Here is a 19,914-nt window from a genome sequence, read left to right as displayed (position 1 = left end):
ATAGTAAAATGAACAAACTTATTTATAAATATAGCAAAATGTCACTATTTATCAATAATAAAACTGATAGATATATAAACACCAATAGATGTCTATCACGATTAGACATTGATATTTTACTATATTTGAAAATATTTTCAACCGTTTTTTCATATAAAATAATTATCCTAAAATATAATTGATTAACCATTCACATTATCTGCTTATTAAATAACTGGGCCTTTTTCTGTTAAAAAAAAAAAAAATAACCCTGCTGAAAATTGTACAACAGCGTCATTCCAATTTAAAAAAAAAAAAAAAAAAGGTTTTTAAAAATCGATTATTAATTCATACACGATTTGCAACCATGTACGTCAATCATCGCTAAAATGGTGAAAAAGAACAGTACAATGTACATACAATCGCAACAAATATATGGTCTAAAAAAAGTCACCCTTCCACTTGTTCGTAAGAGAAAGTTAGATAATAATAATTAGTACTATTATAACAAAATAATAGTCACAATAATAAGCCTTTACATTTAAGTCATAAGGGTCAGGTAGCCTACAAATACAACTAAACACAGTATCCCCCATTTTGAAAACGTTGATTACATCACAAAAACTACTGGGGAATCACTTGCACATCCTATGACTTCGGATTTTCCCCGAGACAACGACGCAATCAGTAACAGCCTTCAGCTAAGACAATAAACAGTTAGCATATGAATACGAATTTATCACAATATCTCAAACTTACGAATTTATCACAATATCTCAAACCGGTCTAAATCTATGTTAGCTTACAGGAAGCAATCGTCTGTGAGACAACCAGTTCTATCATTCAGTCTCCCGAACTAGCATTGTCATGCGCTGCAGGCGACTTGGTAGCGCTGGAACTAGAACTGCTACCGATCTTTGAAGTTGTCCTGTAATTTCTCACTAGTGGAACCAGTGACTGGACAACATCAGCCATCAGTGGCCTGTAATCTGCCTCCGGTTGTACACACATTGCTGCAATTGCTGCCACTTGAACAACATCCTTCATGGAGTACTGACCCTCCAATGCAGGGTCCATTATATGCACCACTCTCTCCCTGTCAGTCAGCCTCGGCAAAGCCTGTCCCACCAATCGTCCAAATGTAACGAGAAATAAGTATTGAAGTTAAGAAATTAGAAACTAAAATTCTGAGTCATCGAGGTTAGTTTGAGAATTTTGATCAAATATCTACTTCTTCTTTGGTCATAAGCATAATTTCATCACAGAAATTTTCAAAAGTTGAAATGGATAAGGAGCTCACCCAAGAAACAAGGGAAGCTTCCCCAGGAGTTCTCTTCATATCAACTGGAACTCTGCCAGTGAGCAGCTCCAAGAGTACAACCCCATAACTATAAACATCTGACTTTGTTGTTAAATGCCCTGTTAGTGCATACCTGCAAGAAAAAAGTGACCTTGTACTTCGAAAAAATCTGAAATACAAAACAAGCATCAAATTTATCGTGAAAAGTTCTTACTCAGGGGCAACATATCCTTGTGTCCCCAAAACTCGAGTAGAGACATGACCCCCGGCTTTGTCTGAGCCGATTTTTGCCAATCCAAAATCAGAAACCTTAGCATGAAGATTTTTGTCCAACAGGACATTGCTGCTCTTGAAATCCCTATGAATTACTGGGGGGCATACGTGTTCATGTAAGTACTCCAAACCTTTGGCAGCTTCAAGAGCAACTCTCAGCCGTGTTTCCCAGTCCAACTTAACGCTGATGGAATTTGAACCTAAACTTAAAATTTCACAAATTGAAATTAAAAAATTAAAAAATCTAATGCTACATTATGACTCCAAGGTCAATGCGCCTCAACTCCAGAAAGAGAAACCTCTTTCCCTTTCCATTGAAGGCATGTGGGAAAGACAACTAACGAATAGGTCCAGTTAAATTGAGTTATGTTTGTTAAAAGAATCAATTTGTCAAACAAAACTACTACTTACTGCTAACAGGGTATAGATGCTCTTGCAGACCGCCATTTGCCATGAACTCGTATACGAGCAATTTATGATTGTTATCTGAGCAATACCCGAGCAATGCCAACAAATATGGTGAATGAAGCCGACTTAACAATTCCACCTATTGACAAGGTTATCAACTAATTAATAATCAACTTCTAAAGCCCAAATAACAAGGCCTAGATGTTTTGTTTAATGTACCGAATGCACGTGACAATCAGGATAAAAAAGAATTTTTATTTACTGGTCTTTCTCAAATAAACAGAAAAAGCATACAACAAAACTGCAAATGGTCCAATCATCACAATTTAGAAGGAACTCAGTATTATATTAGTGTTCATAATAAGTTCAACAGTCTTTTGAGCCCATTTCTTCTAAACAAGGAGAGCCAAAGCATACAAAATGAGTCCATAGGATTACCTCCACTTTAAATTCGTCTTCTCCCTGCTTCCCCGCTTGATCCATAAGCTTAATTGCAACCTTTCTCCCATCGTTCAGGACTCCTCGATATACATGCCCAAAGCTACCATGCCCAACCACATTTGACTTGCTAAAACCACCGGTTGCAGAGTGTAGCTGCTTGAAAGTGAACAATTGGAGACCTTTCTCAGTTGAAAATTCTTTAACATTTTCAAAACTACCTCCATCTTCAAGATCAGCCCCTTCAAGAATTGAATTACCAGCACACAACTAATACCTCATCAATTTTTCTGATATATGCAGAAAAATTAAAGTTTAAAAGCTAAAAACAAGTTCAACTAAGAATCAAATCATTTGAAGCATAAAAGGAAAAGCTTATCGAAACACAAGAAACACAAATAACAATTATTTTGCAATATCAACAGAAATTACAATATTTAATTGCCTGTCGAGCAAGCTATACCTCTCCTACAATCCACCCACTATGGATTGACTTAACAAAATATAACTTCCCGCTCACATCCCTAGCTCCCGCTATTTATAACTAAGATTCTCTAGCTAATTAACATGGTAATGGTACTAATAATTCCAATGACTTGCATAAACACAATCATTATATAGTATATCTGAGGCTTAATATAGCATAGCAGTACATCTAAGTAACTAATGTTTTTTTTTTTTTTTTTGGGTGGGTGGAAGCTGAGTGAGAAGGCAACGAAACGAGGGCGTTTTGAAGTATTTCAGAGTAGGATTGGGATGACATGACATTTGAGAGATTTATCTATGACAATTTCTTGATCCAGCTCAAAAAATTATTACAAAATACGACAAAATTATATACTTCTGTCAATTTCCCCTTACATACTTTCAAAAGTTTGAATATCCTTATACTACATTAACTATTTCACAACCATCCTTATTCCTTGCAATTAATGAATGGCGTCAAAGGAAATATACAATCGATGCATTAATTACACAACAATAAGAAGAAGCAGAAGCTCCAATGGACTGGACTGGACCACATAACATAACACAATATCCTCCTTAGTCAATAGCCATTACTGTTGTGCCGACCGACAAGTTTTTGTTCATATCAAAGAGGCAACAATTTACGAAACCAGAAAAGAAAAAAGGCCTTAATCTGCATCTACAGTTAAGGAAATCTTGAAATGATCCTTTTAACCAATTTCAAGGCGATCTCTAAAACGGTAAAACGGCATATACGAAGAGAAAAAAGGCAATATAAAAAGGGGAAAATGGTAGGAAATGAGGCGTACTTTTGCGGATCTTGAGGCGCTTGGAGACCTTATTGCTGATATAGCAGTAATAGCTAAAAGCAACGAGCAAAGAAACGAGAGCGAGAGAAGCTAGTACAACGATTACCAGAAGAACGAGTTGCTGTTTTCTTCGGTAGTCGTCGTCTTCAACTTCCATTTCTGAGATCCAAACAGCAAACCCTAGGCAATTTCAATTAGGAATTTGGAGGAATTTTGATGGTGGTGGGGGCGGAGGAGGAGGAGCAGTGACTGAGTTTTTGGAGGTTTTCGAAGTTTAGAGTGTTGGAGTGTACTGACACTCACTCACTCACTCTCTCTGTTTCCGTGCTTTGCCTTTTCTTTTATGGCGCGGAGAGTGGTAAATGTTTAGACGTTTTTGCATTCGGGTCCTGTTTTTCTTTCATATTACTGCTGTGGCCCTACCCCTTTCTTTGTCTTTTCTTTTTTCTCTCTCTTTTTAAATATAAAAAATAATCACACTTTGTAACCAAAAGTTTTAACATGTACTTTTGAAATTTTTTTGTCATAAAATCTAAATATTTTTAATTTCTCTTTTTTTTCTTTGATGGGTTAAAATATCGAGTTGATATATTTTAAATAAATCTTTAATTTAGTTGCTACTTTAGTTTTCATATAAATCTTTAATTTAGTTGCTACTTTTGTTTTTATTTATTTTTTCAAAAAAATATATTATACTATTAGCATTTTTACTAGAAGTTTTACTAACATATTGATATGTTGTATTTTTTATATAAATTTATAATTATATTATTATTTAATGAATTTCGATAGGAATAATGTATATAAATTAAAATTGAATAAATCTCAAAACATGGACCAAAATAAAATTTTATGTATTTATTTTATTTTCATTTTCGATTATTTATTCATCAAAGTTGGTTACAATAATAGTTTTGGCCTATCAATTTTGATGGATGGAATGATTTAGATCCTATTTGGTATCGTTTAATTTTTTTAATTTTTGTTTTTTAAAAATTAAGTCTCTACACTACTTTTCCCTCCAAATTTATTTCTTTATTATTTATTTTTTTATTTACTTTTTATCAATAATTTAAAAAATCAAGCTAAACTTTGAAAACTAAAAAAAAATGTAAGCTTTTAAAAACTTATGGTTGTTTTTAGAATTTAGGTAAGAATTCAATCAAAACGTAAATCATTATACGAAATTGGAAGAAAATAGGCTTAAAAAAAAAGAAAAAAAATTAGTTGTCAAACGGGGCTTCATTTTTTGTTTTACTTCTACTTCCAAATTTCTTCATTATCTACTTTTTACCAATAGTTTAAAAAATCAAACCAAAATTTAAAAACTAAAAAAGATAGCTTTCAAAAAGTTATTTTCGTTTTTGGAATTTGACTAAAAATTCAACCATTGTAATTAAAAAAAATGCAAATCATTGTAAGAATTGTAGATGATTTAAATTTTAAAAACAAAAACAAAAAAATCAAAGTGTTACCAAATTGGGTCGAAATGGTTACAAAATGGGCCTTAGTTTTTATATTTTTAAATTTGTGGCAATTTAGTCTCTAAATGTTAATAATTAACCACTTATTATTTGTTACGAAGCATATTGTTGAGGTTTAATGGTTTTTAACATACGTAGACTGTATAAATTGATTAGAGACCCATTTGTGTCTATAAACTAAAACCATGTACGATAAAATTTGACGTATCAATTTGATGAAAATTTCTACGTAAGAAGTTAAATTGTTGTTTATTTTAAAGTATATAGACTAATTATTATCTATTAAAGTTTGATGAACAAATTATTATATATTTAAAAACATGGAGACTGAATAGTTACATATTGATAATCATCATTAGTATAAGTAATTAAAAAGTTTATTATGCTTCTTAACCAAATAGTCAGCCAATCATGCATTTCATACCCAGGTTTCTTAACAGATGTTAATAATATTCTTCTTGTACCTTGAAAAAAAGAGGAAAGTTGTAATATACTCAAGTTTTAAAAGGTTATAATTTAAAGAGGAAAACTTAAAAATTATTTTAAATGATTTAAAAATAATTTAAAGAGGAAAGTTGATAATTTAAATGATTTAAAAATAATTTAACGAGGAAAGTTGATCATGTGGCAGTTTGTTTTTATTTTTAAAAAAATCATTTTTTGGTGTGTAGAGAATTGGGGGGTATGGGAGGTTGTTCTAATTTAAATTACTTTTACGAAGTTTTGGTTTTTTTTTTTTAATGAGTATCTAAATTAATTTAGACATTGTAGGACTCATCTTTGTTTTCATCATGGGACAAGCCATAAATTCTTAGAGAGAGACAAAAGTTTACATTTTATTATAAATATGTTAAATTAGTTATAATGTAGGTTGTCAATGTGCCTCAACATTACACACTATTAATCCACTTCCTAGTCCAATTGCCTATAGACACATATTAGTGATCAATCCAAAAAATTCGGAGAAAGTAAGAAATTCATTATTGGTTATTTTATTTATTTTATATATTTATATATTATATTATATTTATTTATTTATTTTATTATATAGTATTATTATATTATATTTTCTTTATATCCATGTTCTCGTTGTGTTCCTCAAATTCCTAATGCATTCTAATTATTTTAAATACACAATCATTCAATTCTGAAAACTTAAAGAGGACAAAATAGGAAAAATTGTCAGAAATAGCTTCTTCAACTTTTCTTCTTTCAAAAACTAACATCTTTTTAAAAACTCGTTACAATAGTTTTTCTCAGTCCATCTCGCTCGAGATCGACCTCTGAGATTTAACATAAAAATTTAGCATTTTCTAACTGTTAATACAACAATTCTATCAGTATTTCTAAATATTATGTAATATTTCCAAATTTTATATCAAATCTTATCTAATCTTCTAAATCTGTTGGTCCAAAGTTCAAATTTTACCAAAAAAAAAAAAAAAAAAAAAAAGTAAGATATGGGAGATATAAAGAATGTGGGTGTATCTTGGGCAAAATTAACACTGATATTTTATGGCTACGTTTCACACTGAGTTAGTTTTGTCAAAACCTCATTTGGAAAAAATCTTAACTATTTTTTATGTTTGGTAAAACATATTTAGATTAAATTTGTTAAAATCACCTTTAAAAATTATTTTTTATGTTTGGTAAAACATATTTAGATTAAATTTGTTAAAATCACCTTTAAAAATACAGTTAATTTCACTGTTACTTTAAAATAGTGTCCTACTAGCTTTTAGATTCTCCTAGATAAAATTTTTAATTAATGTTTTGTTTTCAATTTTATACTTTAAAAAGAATATGTATTTTATATATTATCTATTTCTCACTTAATCAAGTATATTTTTCATTTTTCATGAGTTAAATGCATTAGTAAAAAAAGTATACTATGTTGATTTTTAAAATAAATCTATTTTCCTTAATATTTAAAAATTAATATACATCAAACAAAATTTATCACACTTAACAATTTTTTAAAATTTTAAATTACAATATATATTGATTATAAGTCTATTATAGTTATCATCTAAATTAAGATTTTTTTTTTAATTTATTTATCAAAATCTCTAACTTACATTTTCAAGTTCAAGCTGAAATTTTGCCAAACATTGTTTTACTTCTTTTCACCGTTGATTTTTCTGAAAGCACAGCTGCCGACAATGATTTTAAAAGCTACATCAATCCCAAATGAAGCCTATATATTTAAATTTTTCTAAATATTATGTAATCTTTTCAAATTTTATATCAATTTTTGCCTAATTTTTAAATCTTTAAGCTCAAAGATCAAATTTGCCAAAAATCAAGTAAGATTTGGGAGATATAAAGAATGTCGATATATCTCTACCAAAATTAACACGAGATTCTATATATTTGGGTTTTCTCATCGAAATCTCAGGTAGATTAACACCGATTTTTTTTTATATATATTTTCCCAAATCTTAATTTTTTATTTGAAAATTTTGATATTTTACAAAATTTAAAAGTCAGAGTGCACTTGAGATTCATATGAAAAATCATAGTTGGTAAATTCATTTGGAATTTCAAAAATTCATATAATTGTGGAAACAAAAATTAGGGTAAAGATTAGAAAATTTATGTAAAAAATTGATAAAGATTTAGTAAAAATAACCAAATTTAGAGAAATTTGAAAAGATATAAGATTTAGTATAAGATTTGAAAAGATTATATAATATTTGAAAAATTAGTAGAATCTCAATGTTAATACTACCTGAGATTTCACCGAGAAGACCCAAAATAATAGATAAGTTAGGAAAAGTTAATCTTTTAACTAAATCTCGGTGGTCGATCTCGCTCGAGATGGACCGAGAAAAACTAGTTTGACGAGTTTTCAAAAAACGTTCGAGTTTTGAAAAATGAAAACCTAATAGTATTGTTTTCGACCATGTCCCATAAATTAGAGGAAAACTATAAAATTTGAAATATTTTATATACTTTTTGAATTTATGACCAATTAAAAAATGTGCCTTCCTTTCTTATTTGTCTCACCCTTGAGATGAGATAATGGCATTTCAAAGGAAAAGCTACCTTTTTACTATGATGGTTAAGAGTTAAGAAGTGACCTTTTAACTAAAGAAAGAAATTTCATTCAAAAAAATACCAATCCAAAGAAGCGCAAAAGCAAACCATCGTTATTTTACAATTATTATAATAATTATTTAATACAATTATTAAAAATAGAAGAAAAAATAAGGTGAATAAATTGGGTATTACTTTTAGAAATAACAATTAAGTATAAAACAACATTTTAAAAAAATTACAAATATAACAAAATCTTTCACGAAGATATAGTCTCCTATTAGTGATATGGTCTATCACTAATAAACTCTTACCAACGAGAGACTTCGAAAACAAAATTTAAATTTTGTTATACCTACAAATTCCTTTGCATTGTATTATATCTACAAATATTTGAAATTTGATTGCTATATTTATAATTGTCCAAAAAAAAAATATTTCAACGACATACTCAAATGAGAGAATCGCACTAAAAGAACTGCCTATTGAAATGAAAACTTAAATATTTAATAACACAATAATTAAGTTCGAATTCTTTAGTTCATATGTGTAATTCGAACGTTGTAAATAGAGATACCAAAGGCTAAAAAATAAGTGTACAACTGTTGGGTAAAAGAGAGAGTAATTATCTGTGGGGAAAAAATGACCCTAAGTAATGAGAAATGAGAAAGCCTCAAAATTCAAAGGAATCAAACGTAGGCCGAGTCCCCAAGCAACAAATCAAACATATCATCAGGAGTGAGGAAGGTTGTTCCACCAACAATCAGTTCTATATCTGGTCTTCCACTCTCAGATAATGCCTCCTGAGCTTCACGAACCTGATCAAAAGTACAAACATCGTGTTTATTTAGGATCGTCCAATCCAATATTACAAATTATCCAACTTGAAATCCATCGATGAAACGGAAGATGGGAACTTGATGTGTGCGCGAGTGAGACTAGGGGAGAGAACGCGTTTGTTTGTTCTAGAGACGTGCGGGCAAGGGAGGGGAAAATTATTCGATGTGGTTGCGCTTCCTAATTGGAAGTTAGGATCAAACTACAATTTTGGATAAATTAAAAGTTTAATATCTATACTTTGTTTGGTATATGAACTCTTAAAAGTATATAGTTGGTCCTTAAACTCTGAATTTGATGGTAAATAGATTCTTGGATTTTGAATTTGTGTCTAATAAGTCCTCCACCAATACAATATTTTCTAAAACTCATAATCTATTAAACACTAAATGACACAAAATTTAAATTATATCTAATAAATTAATTCATTTTCAAAAATTTTGAATATGTTAGGACCTGTTAGACGCATTGTTAAATTCCAATGACTTATTAGATAATTTTAATGTTTCGGAGACCTGTGAGACGCATAATTTCAAAGACACTTTTGAAAGTTTTGAAAGTTCTACATCTCTCTTTTATCCCTCTAACTAAATGAACTGTCAGTTACATTATTCCGGCCACTTAAATAATTTAAGAGAGAGAGAGAGAGAGAGAGAGAGAGAAATGCTACCTCAAGACCATTAATGCCGCCAATAACAAAAACCAGAATGACGTTTTGATCAGCAAGGGTGGGTTTTGCCTGAAAAACAAACAAACTCGACATTTAGCCCATTTGAACAAGAAAGATTTTAGCTTTTAATAATTCAGCGAACTAAAACTCACTTGTCCAAGACCAAATCTTCCAAACCCACTTTTGAAAAGTCTCCCCATCGTGGAGGAATGGTATTCCAAATTAGGTAAATCATGCTTGTTTAAGATCCTAGCCAGAAGTTTATAAAGTACTCCTTTATTTGCATACTGATCTCCATTGAGGATATTTTCTGAATTTAATGTCTCCTTCAAAAGTAAATTTCTCTTCTTTGTACCGGACAACTTGTGAAGTGTCTTGAAAAGATTATCCACCCGATCGCGCAACTCTAACTTGAGCTGCATATCATCGTATACTTCCTCACTAGTAGTGTTAATATCAGCATCTTCATCACCCCAGCTCTCCCACTGATCATCAAAGTCATCATCTTTTATTTCCATCGATCCCATCACTTTTGTTCCCTTCAATTTGATCCTATCTCGGTTCGTTTGAAGCTCTTCTATTAAACCATGGAGAAAATTCAATTTTCCATCCACTGGGTTTTCTAAAATTGCATCAGTAATAGCTTCTTTCATGAAATGCTCCTCTTGCCAAGAGAACGGACCATCAGACCCAGACGTCGGGAAATTCTCTCCAGCCAATATATAACCAGTAATTGTAAGAAGCAAAGCATCTTGAAATGAAAGAATTCCCTTTGAAGAATCCGATTTAACCGCCAAGACACTTTTGTTTATAAGATCAACAATTTGTGCAGCCAGCCCCTGACTAGTATCTTCAGCACTTGCACGCAATATTTTTTCGGCACTAAGAAAAGCATCCCACCGTGTGCTGTTTAATTCCTCGATTGCAACTGTTGCGGCAGCTGCTAGCTGAAGAACTCCTTTATTTCTCAACAAACAAGTCTGGCTTTTAGACAGTGCCTTAATCATAGATTCCAATTCCAATTTGGTAGGAAACCCAGGACGAATTTTCCCATTCACAACAACGCTTTCTTTGCGCATAGTTTCTTGTAGCCACTTCTTTATCAGCACAGTTCCATCCTTTGTTTTCCTATCTAGTATCGCTTCCAAGTATGAAGTTCCTCGAAAATTCTCGGAGGAGACAAAACAGCCACTAAGTAGTTCAGGGTCATAAATTGGCGATTGTAGATTTTGATCTCTGTTGCTTTCACCACCCTTATCAAAATTCTGGGGAGTTGAGCTTCCAGAATTCCAACCAGACAGAAAAACTTCAATCCTTTCACCAAGCCGAAATTTATCAGCTTTACCTCCATCTTCAGTAAGAATTTCTGCAAGTGGTATCCGAACATCAAGAGGTGCTCGTCTACAGATACGTGGACCGTGTCTAAGGGAAGTTTCTGGACCTTTGACATGGGAAACAGGTGAAGTTCTTTTTCTGCGGGGCAATGACAAAAACATGCGGTCTACAAGTGAGTCTCCATGACAACAGGGAGTAAGAAGATCAAGTGTGCGGTCAACTAGCAGGAGACCAGCTGATTTCTTGCGTCGGCCTACATCATAAAGACTAGACATATCCGTCAAAATCTTTCCAACAGTTTTTGACAGATCACCAATGGAAAATATTTCCATCTTCAAGTCCATCTACATTATTCAGAAAGAAGAATCATGGACACTGTTATAAGTTAAAAATGAATTTATCATCCATGTCTATATAATAATTAACCAAAAATGTCTTATCATCTAGTATAGGCGTGATGAATTTCTATTATAGATTAGTCAAATCAAAATTTTCTACCTTTTTCAAAAATAGCATCCATCTTGCAAGGTCTCAAAGAGTAAAAAAAAAACATGTATATGTGATGGCATCTACTTTTAAATTTCAAAAGTTTAGGCACAAATAGTAAACATAAAAAACAGCTGGATGTAATAAGGAGGGCCATTAACAAGATTTTTCAGCTTCAATAGTAACTTACAGAGTTCAGCCTTTTTTAATATAGTTCGGGAAAGACGGAGAGAACATACTTTGATAGAAGCTCAGGATATAAAAACCATGAAGATGAACAAGTGTAGGGAACATTTTCACTCAAACCATGTGCAGAGTCGTTACCTTGGCAGCAAAATGGTAAAGAAAATGCGCAGTAAGAGTTGCCCCGGGGGGAATATCATCACCATCAGGAGGCATCCCAATATATAGGGGAGGCAAACCAGGACTAAGGGAATCCACACTTTCTGCTGATAAGCATGCTTCAGCAATTAATCCCTCTGAAGGCAAGACAAAAACTCTTGGCGAAAATGGACACAAAATCATTGGGAAGTGATGCACAGAAACAACGAGCTTTTGCCCTACATCTTCTCGGTGACTCGTCAGAATGTCTTCATATGAATCTCTTCCACTTGGACTAGCTTCTAGTTGAGTGATGTCCTCTTCACTTGAAGTGAGTCTCGACCATCCTTCATCTTCTGAGGATATATATTTTTCCAAGTTTCTGTCCTCCGAAGGCACAGCTTTTTTTCCACCTTTCTTAACAAGTTCCTCATAATCTTGGACGAGTAAAGATTCATACTCATGGAATGCATCTGGTCCCAAAGGTGAATCAGGATATGCAGAGTGAGCAATCTGCAAAGTATTTCATTGCATTGAACAACCTCTATTATTTGGATCTAATTGCACGTTTTAAAGTCTTCACAGTTATAGCACCCTAGTTCTAACTCACATTCAAAGCAAATATAAGTTTGCCGTAAGGGAAATAAATCACAATAAGGGGTTTAAAGGAAGCACCTCTGAGATAGATGTAAATATTCTACAATGGCGAACACCTTGATGTGTAGTCAGGCAGCGTAAAATATAACGATGTGCATCACTCAGGAGACGGGATGTAATCACCACAAGTTTCTTCGCAGAAGCTGGGTTCCAATCAATCACCTAAAAGAGGTTCCAAGATCAAGATTTATGATAAAACTACATTGAGATATAAGAGTATTACATAATCAAATAGAAAACCTATCGAATCATGGATGGTTTATTTGCATCAACCACTAAGTTCCAGTTCGAAAAATTATTAATATTAAAATTTTTATGTCTACGTTTTAATTTCAGGGTGAGAAAAAAAAAAAGAAAATAAACTATCAATAAAAACAAGATGAGCAATATTTAACCTTTTGTAAAACCTCAAGAACAACTATCTTACAGCATCAAGAGAAGTCATATTTTCCAAGCTACAGACAACATGGACACCAAGGTCAAGTAATAACGGGAATCCCCCAAGAATCTGGAAACTCTCCACACACCCAGCATCAAGATATAGTACGGAACCCTCAAGGTGATCTGATATCTGTCAAAACAATAGGATAACATTACATAAACACGGCTCGATAATCTATACATAAAGATAAATATAAAACTCTTTTTTTTATGAGAAACATGTATCATAATTTCATTGATATGAAATTACAAAAGGGCAACAAGTGCTATGTGGGATTACCTAATGCTATTCCATTGTGAAATAAGAGAAGTGAGATTGTAATCACAAAAACATAACATGAATTTACACCAGGAAAGTGAAGTGCACAAAAGATTATCAATATAAAACTCTTTCATTGTATAGAATGAGAAATGCAGGCTTCCAAAACAAACACTTGGCCAGAAATAGGGGGAGCTGAAACACAATCAATGACTTAAAAATTACTTAAAATTAAGGGTTTGCAGAAGTCAGAAATTAAATGGAAGGTACTCGCAAATTTTATTATAATTAGCTTTACCTGACTAATGGAATCAAGGCATGACCTTGTGACATCAAGCAAAGCCATGCGTTAGGGTATAAGTCTTCAGCAGAAGATGCAAAAACACAGGAACAAAATTCAGCCAAACAGATATTTAGCTTTCGGCCATGCGGACGACAAAACAGAAGTCGATAAGCTGCCCATCAGTTTCAATAAGTCGAAGGTTGATTTTCCATCAAACAAAATCCTGCACATCAAAATCAGAGAAAGAATTAGCTCAAAATTTTAGTTTTACAATCAAATTTCAGTACGCTATTGAAAAAGAACCAATTATTTAATTCAAATCTTCGGTACCATAGATGGGGTTCTCCAAACAATGAGAAGGTAAAATTTGGAATAATACAAAGGTCATAAGGAGGTACATTCAACAATTATTTCAAATTCTCTATTGGAATTGAGTTAAAACTGAGTCCTACAAACCTTAGAAAGAGAAATGGAATTTCAGCAGATTGATCCAATAACTTCAATTACAATTGTTCTGTGTTCGTTGCATACATTCTATAACAAGGAATCGAGCAAAATCTTTCCCAAATATAATCAGATTACACACCAGACGAAAGAATTCTAGGGTTCGACAAGGGACAATTACCGGCGATTCAGCTTCCGATCGGAAACAGAAGGATTGGAAGAAAACCAAGCTGAAGCCTCTGTGGTCGGAGCTTCGAAGTTGGGACTGGACCTGGACCAAGATCCGTACCTCTCTATACGGTACTTGGGCACTCGCGGGTAATCTGTCGTATTTCCCCCTTCTATTTTAATTCAAGAGAAAATCTAAATGCCTTTAGAAAAAAGAAAGAAAAAAAAATAACACACACACACAAAGTACTTAGTGTCTAATTACAAATTATCAAATGACAAACATTTTTTTAAAAAAAATATAATTTTCTTTATATCGGTTTGTGAAAGGGATTATGGAGATGAGTGTAAAATGTTCATATAAGAAAATATTTTTTCACAAAATTAATATAAATGTCTTTTTGAAAGAATAGGAGCATAATTTACATTTTTAGAAATTCATAATAATTTTTTTAATTTGTCATAATTACTTTTACACTCATCTCCATAATCCCTTCCACAACTACAAGGATGAGGATCAAAGTGGCCTTTAGGATACAAGGTCATGTCAATGATTCTTGAGCGAATTCACTTTGTCAATTACTTATTTAATAATTAATTTGAATGTCTTAAAAATTTATTTGGATATCGATTATTGTACGTCATAGTAATTTTTCTAAGCACGGTTGTTTTATATCTTCGATAATTAATTTGCACGCTGATTAACAATTAACGTACATTCTAATCTTCATCGTAAATTTTCTTTTAGTATCTTCTCCTTAGTGTTAAATGTATTATATTATTAATATTACAAGTAGTGCTTTTAAACTATGATTTTGTTTAAGAATATCTCAATTTTGTCAAGGGTTCCAACATGATCATCAACATTTCACAAGCGTTTCAAAATTGCACTTGGAGTTTAGAAAATTAGACAAAAATTGGGGTTGAAAACAGGATGGTGATGACCTGAAAAAAAAAAAAAAAAAAAAAAAAAAGTGACTCAAAATACCGCTACAATGTTCTAAAGCAATGCCATATCCATTACAAGTCTCAATTTTCATTAAAAAAAAAAATCTAGCGTGTTTATACTTCAAATGTAGTTTTACAATGTTTATGTAGAGTCAAAGGTAATATATTTGATATATGGATATTTATGAAATAAATAAGTAAAAATATATCTTTTGTATCTTAGACTTGTTATTATTGGAGATAATTGATTAAATGACCCAAATCTCAAGCCTAAAATAATTGTTATTCTTCTTCGACTGCAAGACCAAACTTTGCAGGGTAGGACCAAGCACGAAAAGTGAGATTAAGCATCCAAGAGTGAGATGGAGTGACAGAGAGCGAAATCGTGAGAGAACATTATATGTGAGAGAAAAGAGAGCACGAATGCGAGAGAACGAGAGAGCCAATCCTCATCAGAAAACTTAATTTAAAAAAAAAAAAAAAAAAAAACTAAAAAAAAACGGGGCATCCCTTCTATTATTGTTGATCACATTTTCAGACTCACATTAAGCTTATTGCCCCATTAACGTTTTTAAGTTTTCTTTTTTAGGATAACAAATTAGAACCTTAAACCTCAAAAGATATGAAATATATTTCAATTATTAAAATAGTTAACTCATGGCCAAGTAACTACTAATATATTTTTTTTATAAGTTAAACAACATAGTAGAAACACAACTTTGGAGAGAGAGATATTGTCTAGATTTTTTCCCTAATAATTAACTAACATTTGGATATCTCATTAAGAAAAGGAAAAAGTTTATGAAAATGAAAACAAAATCCATTGTTTACACAATTAAAAACCTCACAAATGTTGTCCGACGACTTCTGTGTTCTCACCTTCATAAAAAAGAAAGGAAATAACTACACACACACTGAGCAAAAAAAAAAAATGTTATTGGATTTCCCTCGACTGCATGCTATGTATCTTCCTGATGAGTGCGAAGTTTAAAGGAACTAAATTCAAAAACAGAATATTAGGCAAATAATCTGGAATAACAAGATCCAGAAGAGGGGAGAAGAAAGATTGCAATTGAAAAAGTGAAGGCCTCAGAGTGTGTGGTTTAAATTCTTAAGTATTTAATTATGACAACAAAACATTTTAGATAAAAATTGAAGTATTTAGAAACCATTCAAACTAATTTTGAGATACTTCTAATGTATAATTTAAACCATTTTTATCAAAAGAGTTTAAATAAAAGTGACTTTTCTAAAAAAATATTTTTTCTCTAATCAATCCAAAAAGACCCTTGATGAACCCAGAACCCAATTAGTTGTGACAGCAAGGGATGGAGAAAACATATGAAAAATGATGCAGTATATTACCCAAAAACGACAACTCGAAAATTTAAGGAGTGTTCATTATAGATCGAGGTAGATACAAGGGCCAAACAAGCTAAATTAATTCACATTACATACTCAGATCACCAAAGTCATTAATCTCACTCATGCCAAGCCAAAGCTCTTATAGCCAAATTCACCACTTACATCATCAGAGGCATCCTACTTTTTTCCTCGAAGCTTAGTTCCAAGAGCTCTCTCAAGCTTGGTGATTATTTGTTGATTTGGGATGGCTTTCCCAGATTCATACTCCTGAATGATTTGTGGCTTCTCATTGATCAACTAATAAAACAAAACAAAACAAAATAAAAGTATGGTGCATATTCGTTAGCGAAAGCTCAAAGAAGAATATGGCCAGCAGCTTCCCTGCCCTGAGTTAAAAACATTTAAAAGAAAGATACATACTTGAGCAAGCTGAGACTGGGTGAGTTTCTTCTCAGTACGGGCCTGCATAATTGCCTTCTTCAGCTCAGTTGGTACACGATCATCTGAGGTCGAAGTAGACAAGAAATTAGGAGGAAGCAGAAGAATTGTCAAACTTGGCTCAAATTATTGATCTCATTACATGGTAAAAGGTAAAAAGGATGATTATTATTATGATTCTTTTCTTCTTATGAGAAAATGATATTTGATTTATATGATGAGATATACAAAAAGAGGGCCGGAAAAAGTATTTCCAAGGCAATCAAAATTCCACAAAGCCTTTCAACCAGCCAAAAGATTAGATGAGTTATAATTGATTAAAAGAGAATGAAAATGCTTCCTAATTCTACTGCTCCCTACCCGTATTTTTCCTTAAATCCCATGTTTTGATAGAATTGTAGAAGCTTCTAAACTTCTCTACATATCAATATTGTAACATTAAATATCAAGATATATACATCTAGTGGAGGGAAGCTTTGTTCGTGAGTGTTACCATTTGATATATTGAGATTTTACCAACATTAATCCCAAGTTATTACAAAGTTACCAAACAATCGTTTCTTCTCACAGACAGCGTTAAGAAGGCTACAGGGATTAGATCACAATTTCCAAATATTTTCTATTTTTTAATTCCAAGTTCTCTAAATACTTATTTTCTTGTTTTGTTTAGATAAGCATACACACAACATCCAATTTTTCATCCATTATCTTTTTGTGACTATAATTCATTTATCGGCCAATGCTAAACGAACGAGTGTGATCACAAAATACCATCATGAACTTCACACTTCAAATATAAAAGATAATAAAGCCAGCCCCAGAGGATCAAAGTATATTACATTCTAATCAACAGAAAATACTTCATATTTCCAAATTCCAAGGTTACATAATTTGCAAATATTCATGTCAGAAAACTGGATTCTACCGAGACACCTTGAAAAGTGAAAGGTAACAACATAATTTGCAGTAGCAGTTTGTGATGGAAACCAAAAGAACTATAATAGTATTGAAATATAAAAGGCAAATTGCTACAGACTTCTTTGCCCCTTCTTTCTACCTTTCCTTTTGTCCATAAACATTGAGCTATTTTACTGATTTTGTTCTTAATTAGCTATTAGTTTGTTAGCTAGCCACATTAGTTGATTATTAGTTTGTTTGCTAACCAAATGGTTGTTAGACGATTAGGCTTGGACTCACTAGTATAAATACTGGTGTTGCATTATACTATGGATTATTATTGATTCCCTAGTAATACTCTAAATTTTATCCTAACAATGTTCCTAACAACTCGTAATTCAGATACTGCTCTGCGCTTCCTAACACATTAAATACTCTTTTGAAGACACCAACATACTTAAATGATGAACACAATAAAAATAATGAGAACAAAAAAAATATGAACACTGGCAAGAAATAGTACTGACAGGTAAGGAGGGGCAAAGAATAAACCGTGAGTTTCAAAGTCAATTCATCATTTGCCATTTAGAATAGAAAGAGTCTGAATTTAATTATAAAAAGGGGTAGGATCTAATGTACTCACGAGCGAGATTTTCTGTCTCGTCATCCAACTTCCTGGTATTCAAACTGGTACTGCTGGAAGCAGCTTTGTTTGTTCCAGCATTCGCTACAGAAAAGGGGGAAAATATCAGAAGACATCCTATGATATATTAGACTAGAAAAATAGCTGATGAAGTTACAAGGTGATAATTATAGAAGACAGGTGTTTGAGGAAACTACTAAAAGGCAATAATTTTTATTTTTGTTGGTTTGAAGATAATAATGACGGTTACAAATCCATTCATCTGAAAAAGGTAAATCAATTTTCATTCTTTTTTCTGTTCTTTCCGAAGTGAAATGATGAATACTGGAATGTCTCTAATATTACCTTCAATAAGAAGCTTACACGTGATCCAAGACTAATGAAGAGGGAGGAAGGTTGGGATTAGCGCATTCAAAAATTAAATTAATTGGTCAATTAGATTCATGCGTAACAAATATATATAAACAGCAAGAATTAAATAACCCAAAAATGAAAATAACTAAAATGACCCGCACAACTCAATACAATCATTAATCAAACAACGAAGACATCATCAAATTTTAACAAACAAACCAACATGGTACGAGTTAATCGTCTATCAATTCTTGCAAGCATCTGAATAGGATAAACAGATGCCCATTGGATTCATTGAGATGTCATATAGCTATATTACACAATCAAAAACGTCAAATGTTCGCAGGTGTAGCACTTCCATCATCCTAACCCTGGTTAAGTCAATGTTTCCGTAACTTAACTACAAAAGAACACCGTTTCAGTAAGGAAAAGAACACGATAATGATATATCAAACTCAAGATCAATAACCATGCCGAAAATTTGAAAGAAAAAGAAAAAGAAAATGTTGCAGGATTAACGTCGTTGATAGCGTAATAATGTGAGAAAGAAAAATGAAGCAAGAGATGGAAATAGAAGCAAACATTTCTTTAAGGTTTCGATCTCAGCACCGGCGCGACGGGCGGCGTTTACGGCTTTCTCATCCTTCTTGGCGGCGGCGTTGGGGGCCTTCTTCCTGATGACGACCGGTTCCCAATCCTGTGAAATGGGTCCAATCCCAGTCATTTCCCTCACCTCTTCCTGCTCCGACAACACTACCTGCCGTCGGGAACGATTTGCTGCGGTGGCTTAGGGTTCGAGAAAATACGGGAAAACTAAATAGAAATGAAAACTCGATATTCCCACACGCGTAGCTGACGGTAATAATATATAGAGAGTTTTAGATATTTTCACGAAAGATCTCACAAAAAAAAATAATAATAAAAAATAAAAAATAAAAAAATCGTGTAGTTCTCGATCTCGACCCATTTCTAAAAACTTTTCTATGTCGAACCCTTTTACTATGTAAACTATCAAATTGCTCCCTAAGGAATTCACTCATTCCCAATCATAAGAAAAGTAGATAAATTACTTCTCAATTTCGGATCTTGAACAATTAGGCATCAACCTCTCACAAGCCTCAGAGGTGTTAGTTTATAATTTGATCATAAATTATTTGTTTATTAGAGAAA

At 32.3% G+C, this 19,914-nt stretch overlaps 3 protein-coding genes across 3 annotated transcripts; all 3 read right to left on the bottom strand.

Annotated features, from left to right (window-relative positions):
• Window positions 1–458: 458 nt before the first annotated feature.
• On the bottom strand, window positions 459–4,042 carry LOC120078805 (Protein kinase superfamily protein). Its single transcript, XM_039033131.2, has 6 exons — window positions 3,676–4,042; window positions 2,399–2,640; window positions 1,964–2,099; window positions 1,494–1,752; window positions 1,280–1,412; window positions 459–1,098 (listed from the first exon to the last, which is right to left on the bottom strand). The coding sequence occupies exons 1-6, from the start codon at window positions 3,830–3,832 to the stop codon at window positions 823–825; spliced, it is 1,203 nt and encodes a 400-aa protein (XP_038889059.1). The 5' UTR covers window positions 3,833–4,042; the 3' UTR covers window positions 459–822.
• A 4,612-nt stretch (window positions 4,043–8,654) lies between these two features.
• On the bottom strand, window positions 8,655–14,279 carry LOC120078023 (vesicle docking protein). The gene is made up of 8 exons (XM_039032195.2): window positions 14,113–14,279; window positions 13,503–13,710; window positions 12,932–13,075; window positions 12,523–12,666; window positions 11,851–12,360; window positions 9,858–11,384; window positions 9,706–9,774; window positions 8,655–9,016 (listed from the first exon to the last, which is right to left on the bottom strand). Exons 2-8 carry the CDS (start codon window positions 13,548–13,550, stop codon window positions 8,888–8,890), a joined length of 2,571 nt encoding a protein of 856 aa, XP_038888123.1. The 5' UTR covers window positions 13,551–13,710; window positions 14,113–14,279; the 3' UTR covers window positions 8,655–8,887.
• A 2,110-nt stretch (window positions 14,280–16,389) lies between these two features.
• Window positions 16,390–19,704, bottom strand: MBF1A (multiprotein bridging factor 1A). The gene is made up of 4 exons (XM_039032677.2): window positions 19,327–19,704; window positions 18,391–18,474; window positions 16,833–16,915; window positions 16,390–16,709 (listed from the first exon to the last, which is right to left on the bottom strand). Exons 1-4 carry the CDS (start codon window positions 19,466–19,468, stop codon window positions 16,590–16,592), a joined length of 429 nt encoding a protein of 142 aa, XP_038888605.1. The 5' UTR covers window positions 19,469–19,704; the 3' UTR covers window positions 16,390–16,589.
• Window positions 19,705–19,914: the final 210 nt, after the last annotated feature.

This window comes from Benincasa hispida, chromosome 5 (genome assembly GCF_027475165.1).
Source record: "Benincasa hispida cultivar pf3 chromosome 5, pf3_genome.v1.1, whole genome shotgun sequence".
NCBI classification, from domain to species: Eukaryota; Viridiplantae; Streptophyta; class Magnoliopsida; order Cucurbitales; family Cucurbitaceae; genus Benincasa; species Benincasa hispida.
Note: the sequence above shows the minus strand (reverse complement) of the source record. Positions and strands in the feature narration are given on the sequence as shown.

Bases quoted from the DNA above. Each gene is read 5' to 3' on its own strand.
- LOC120078805 (XM_039033131.2), bottom strand. From the start codon at position 3,832: ATGGAAGTTGAAGACGACGACTACCGAAGAAAACAGCAACTCGTTCTT. The intron at 1,753-1,963 runs GTAAGTAGTAGT...TTTTAAGTTTAG, and splicing joins GCATCTATACCCTGTTAGCA to GTTCAAATTCCATCAGCGTT. The intron at 1,099-1,279 runs GTGAGCTCCTTA...TTGGTGGGACAG, and splicing joins AAGCTTCCCTTGTTTCTTGG to GCTTTGCCGAGGCTGACTGA.
- LOC120078023 (XM_039032195.2), bottom strand. From the start codon at position 13,550: ATGGCTTTGCTTGATGTCACAAGGTCATGCCTTGATTCCATTAGTCAG. The intron at 11,385-11,850 runs GTAACGACTCTG...TGAATAATGTAG, and splicing joins TTTACCATTTTGCTGCCAAG to ATGGACTTGAAGATGGAAAT. The intron at 9,775-9,857 runs GTGAGTTTTAGT...TTTGTTTTTCAG, and splicing joins GAAGATTTGGTCTTGGACAA to GCAAAACCCACCCTTGCTGA.
- MBF1A (XM_039032677.2), bottom strand. From the start codon at position 19,468: ATGACTGGGATTGGACCCATTTCACAGGATTGGGAACCGGTCGTCATC. The intron at 16,916-18,390 runs GTGAGTACATTA...CTTCGACCTCAG, and splicing joins CGAGACAGAAAATCTCGCTC to ATGATCGTGTACCAACTGAG. The intron at 16,710-16,832 runs GTATGTATCTTT...TTGTTTTATTAG, and splicing joins CCCAGTCTCAGCTTGCTCAA to TTGATCAATGAGAAGCCACA.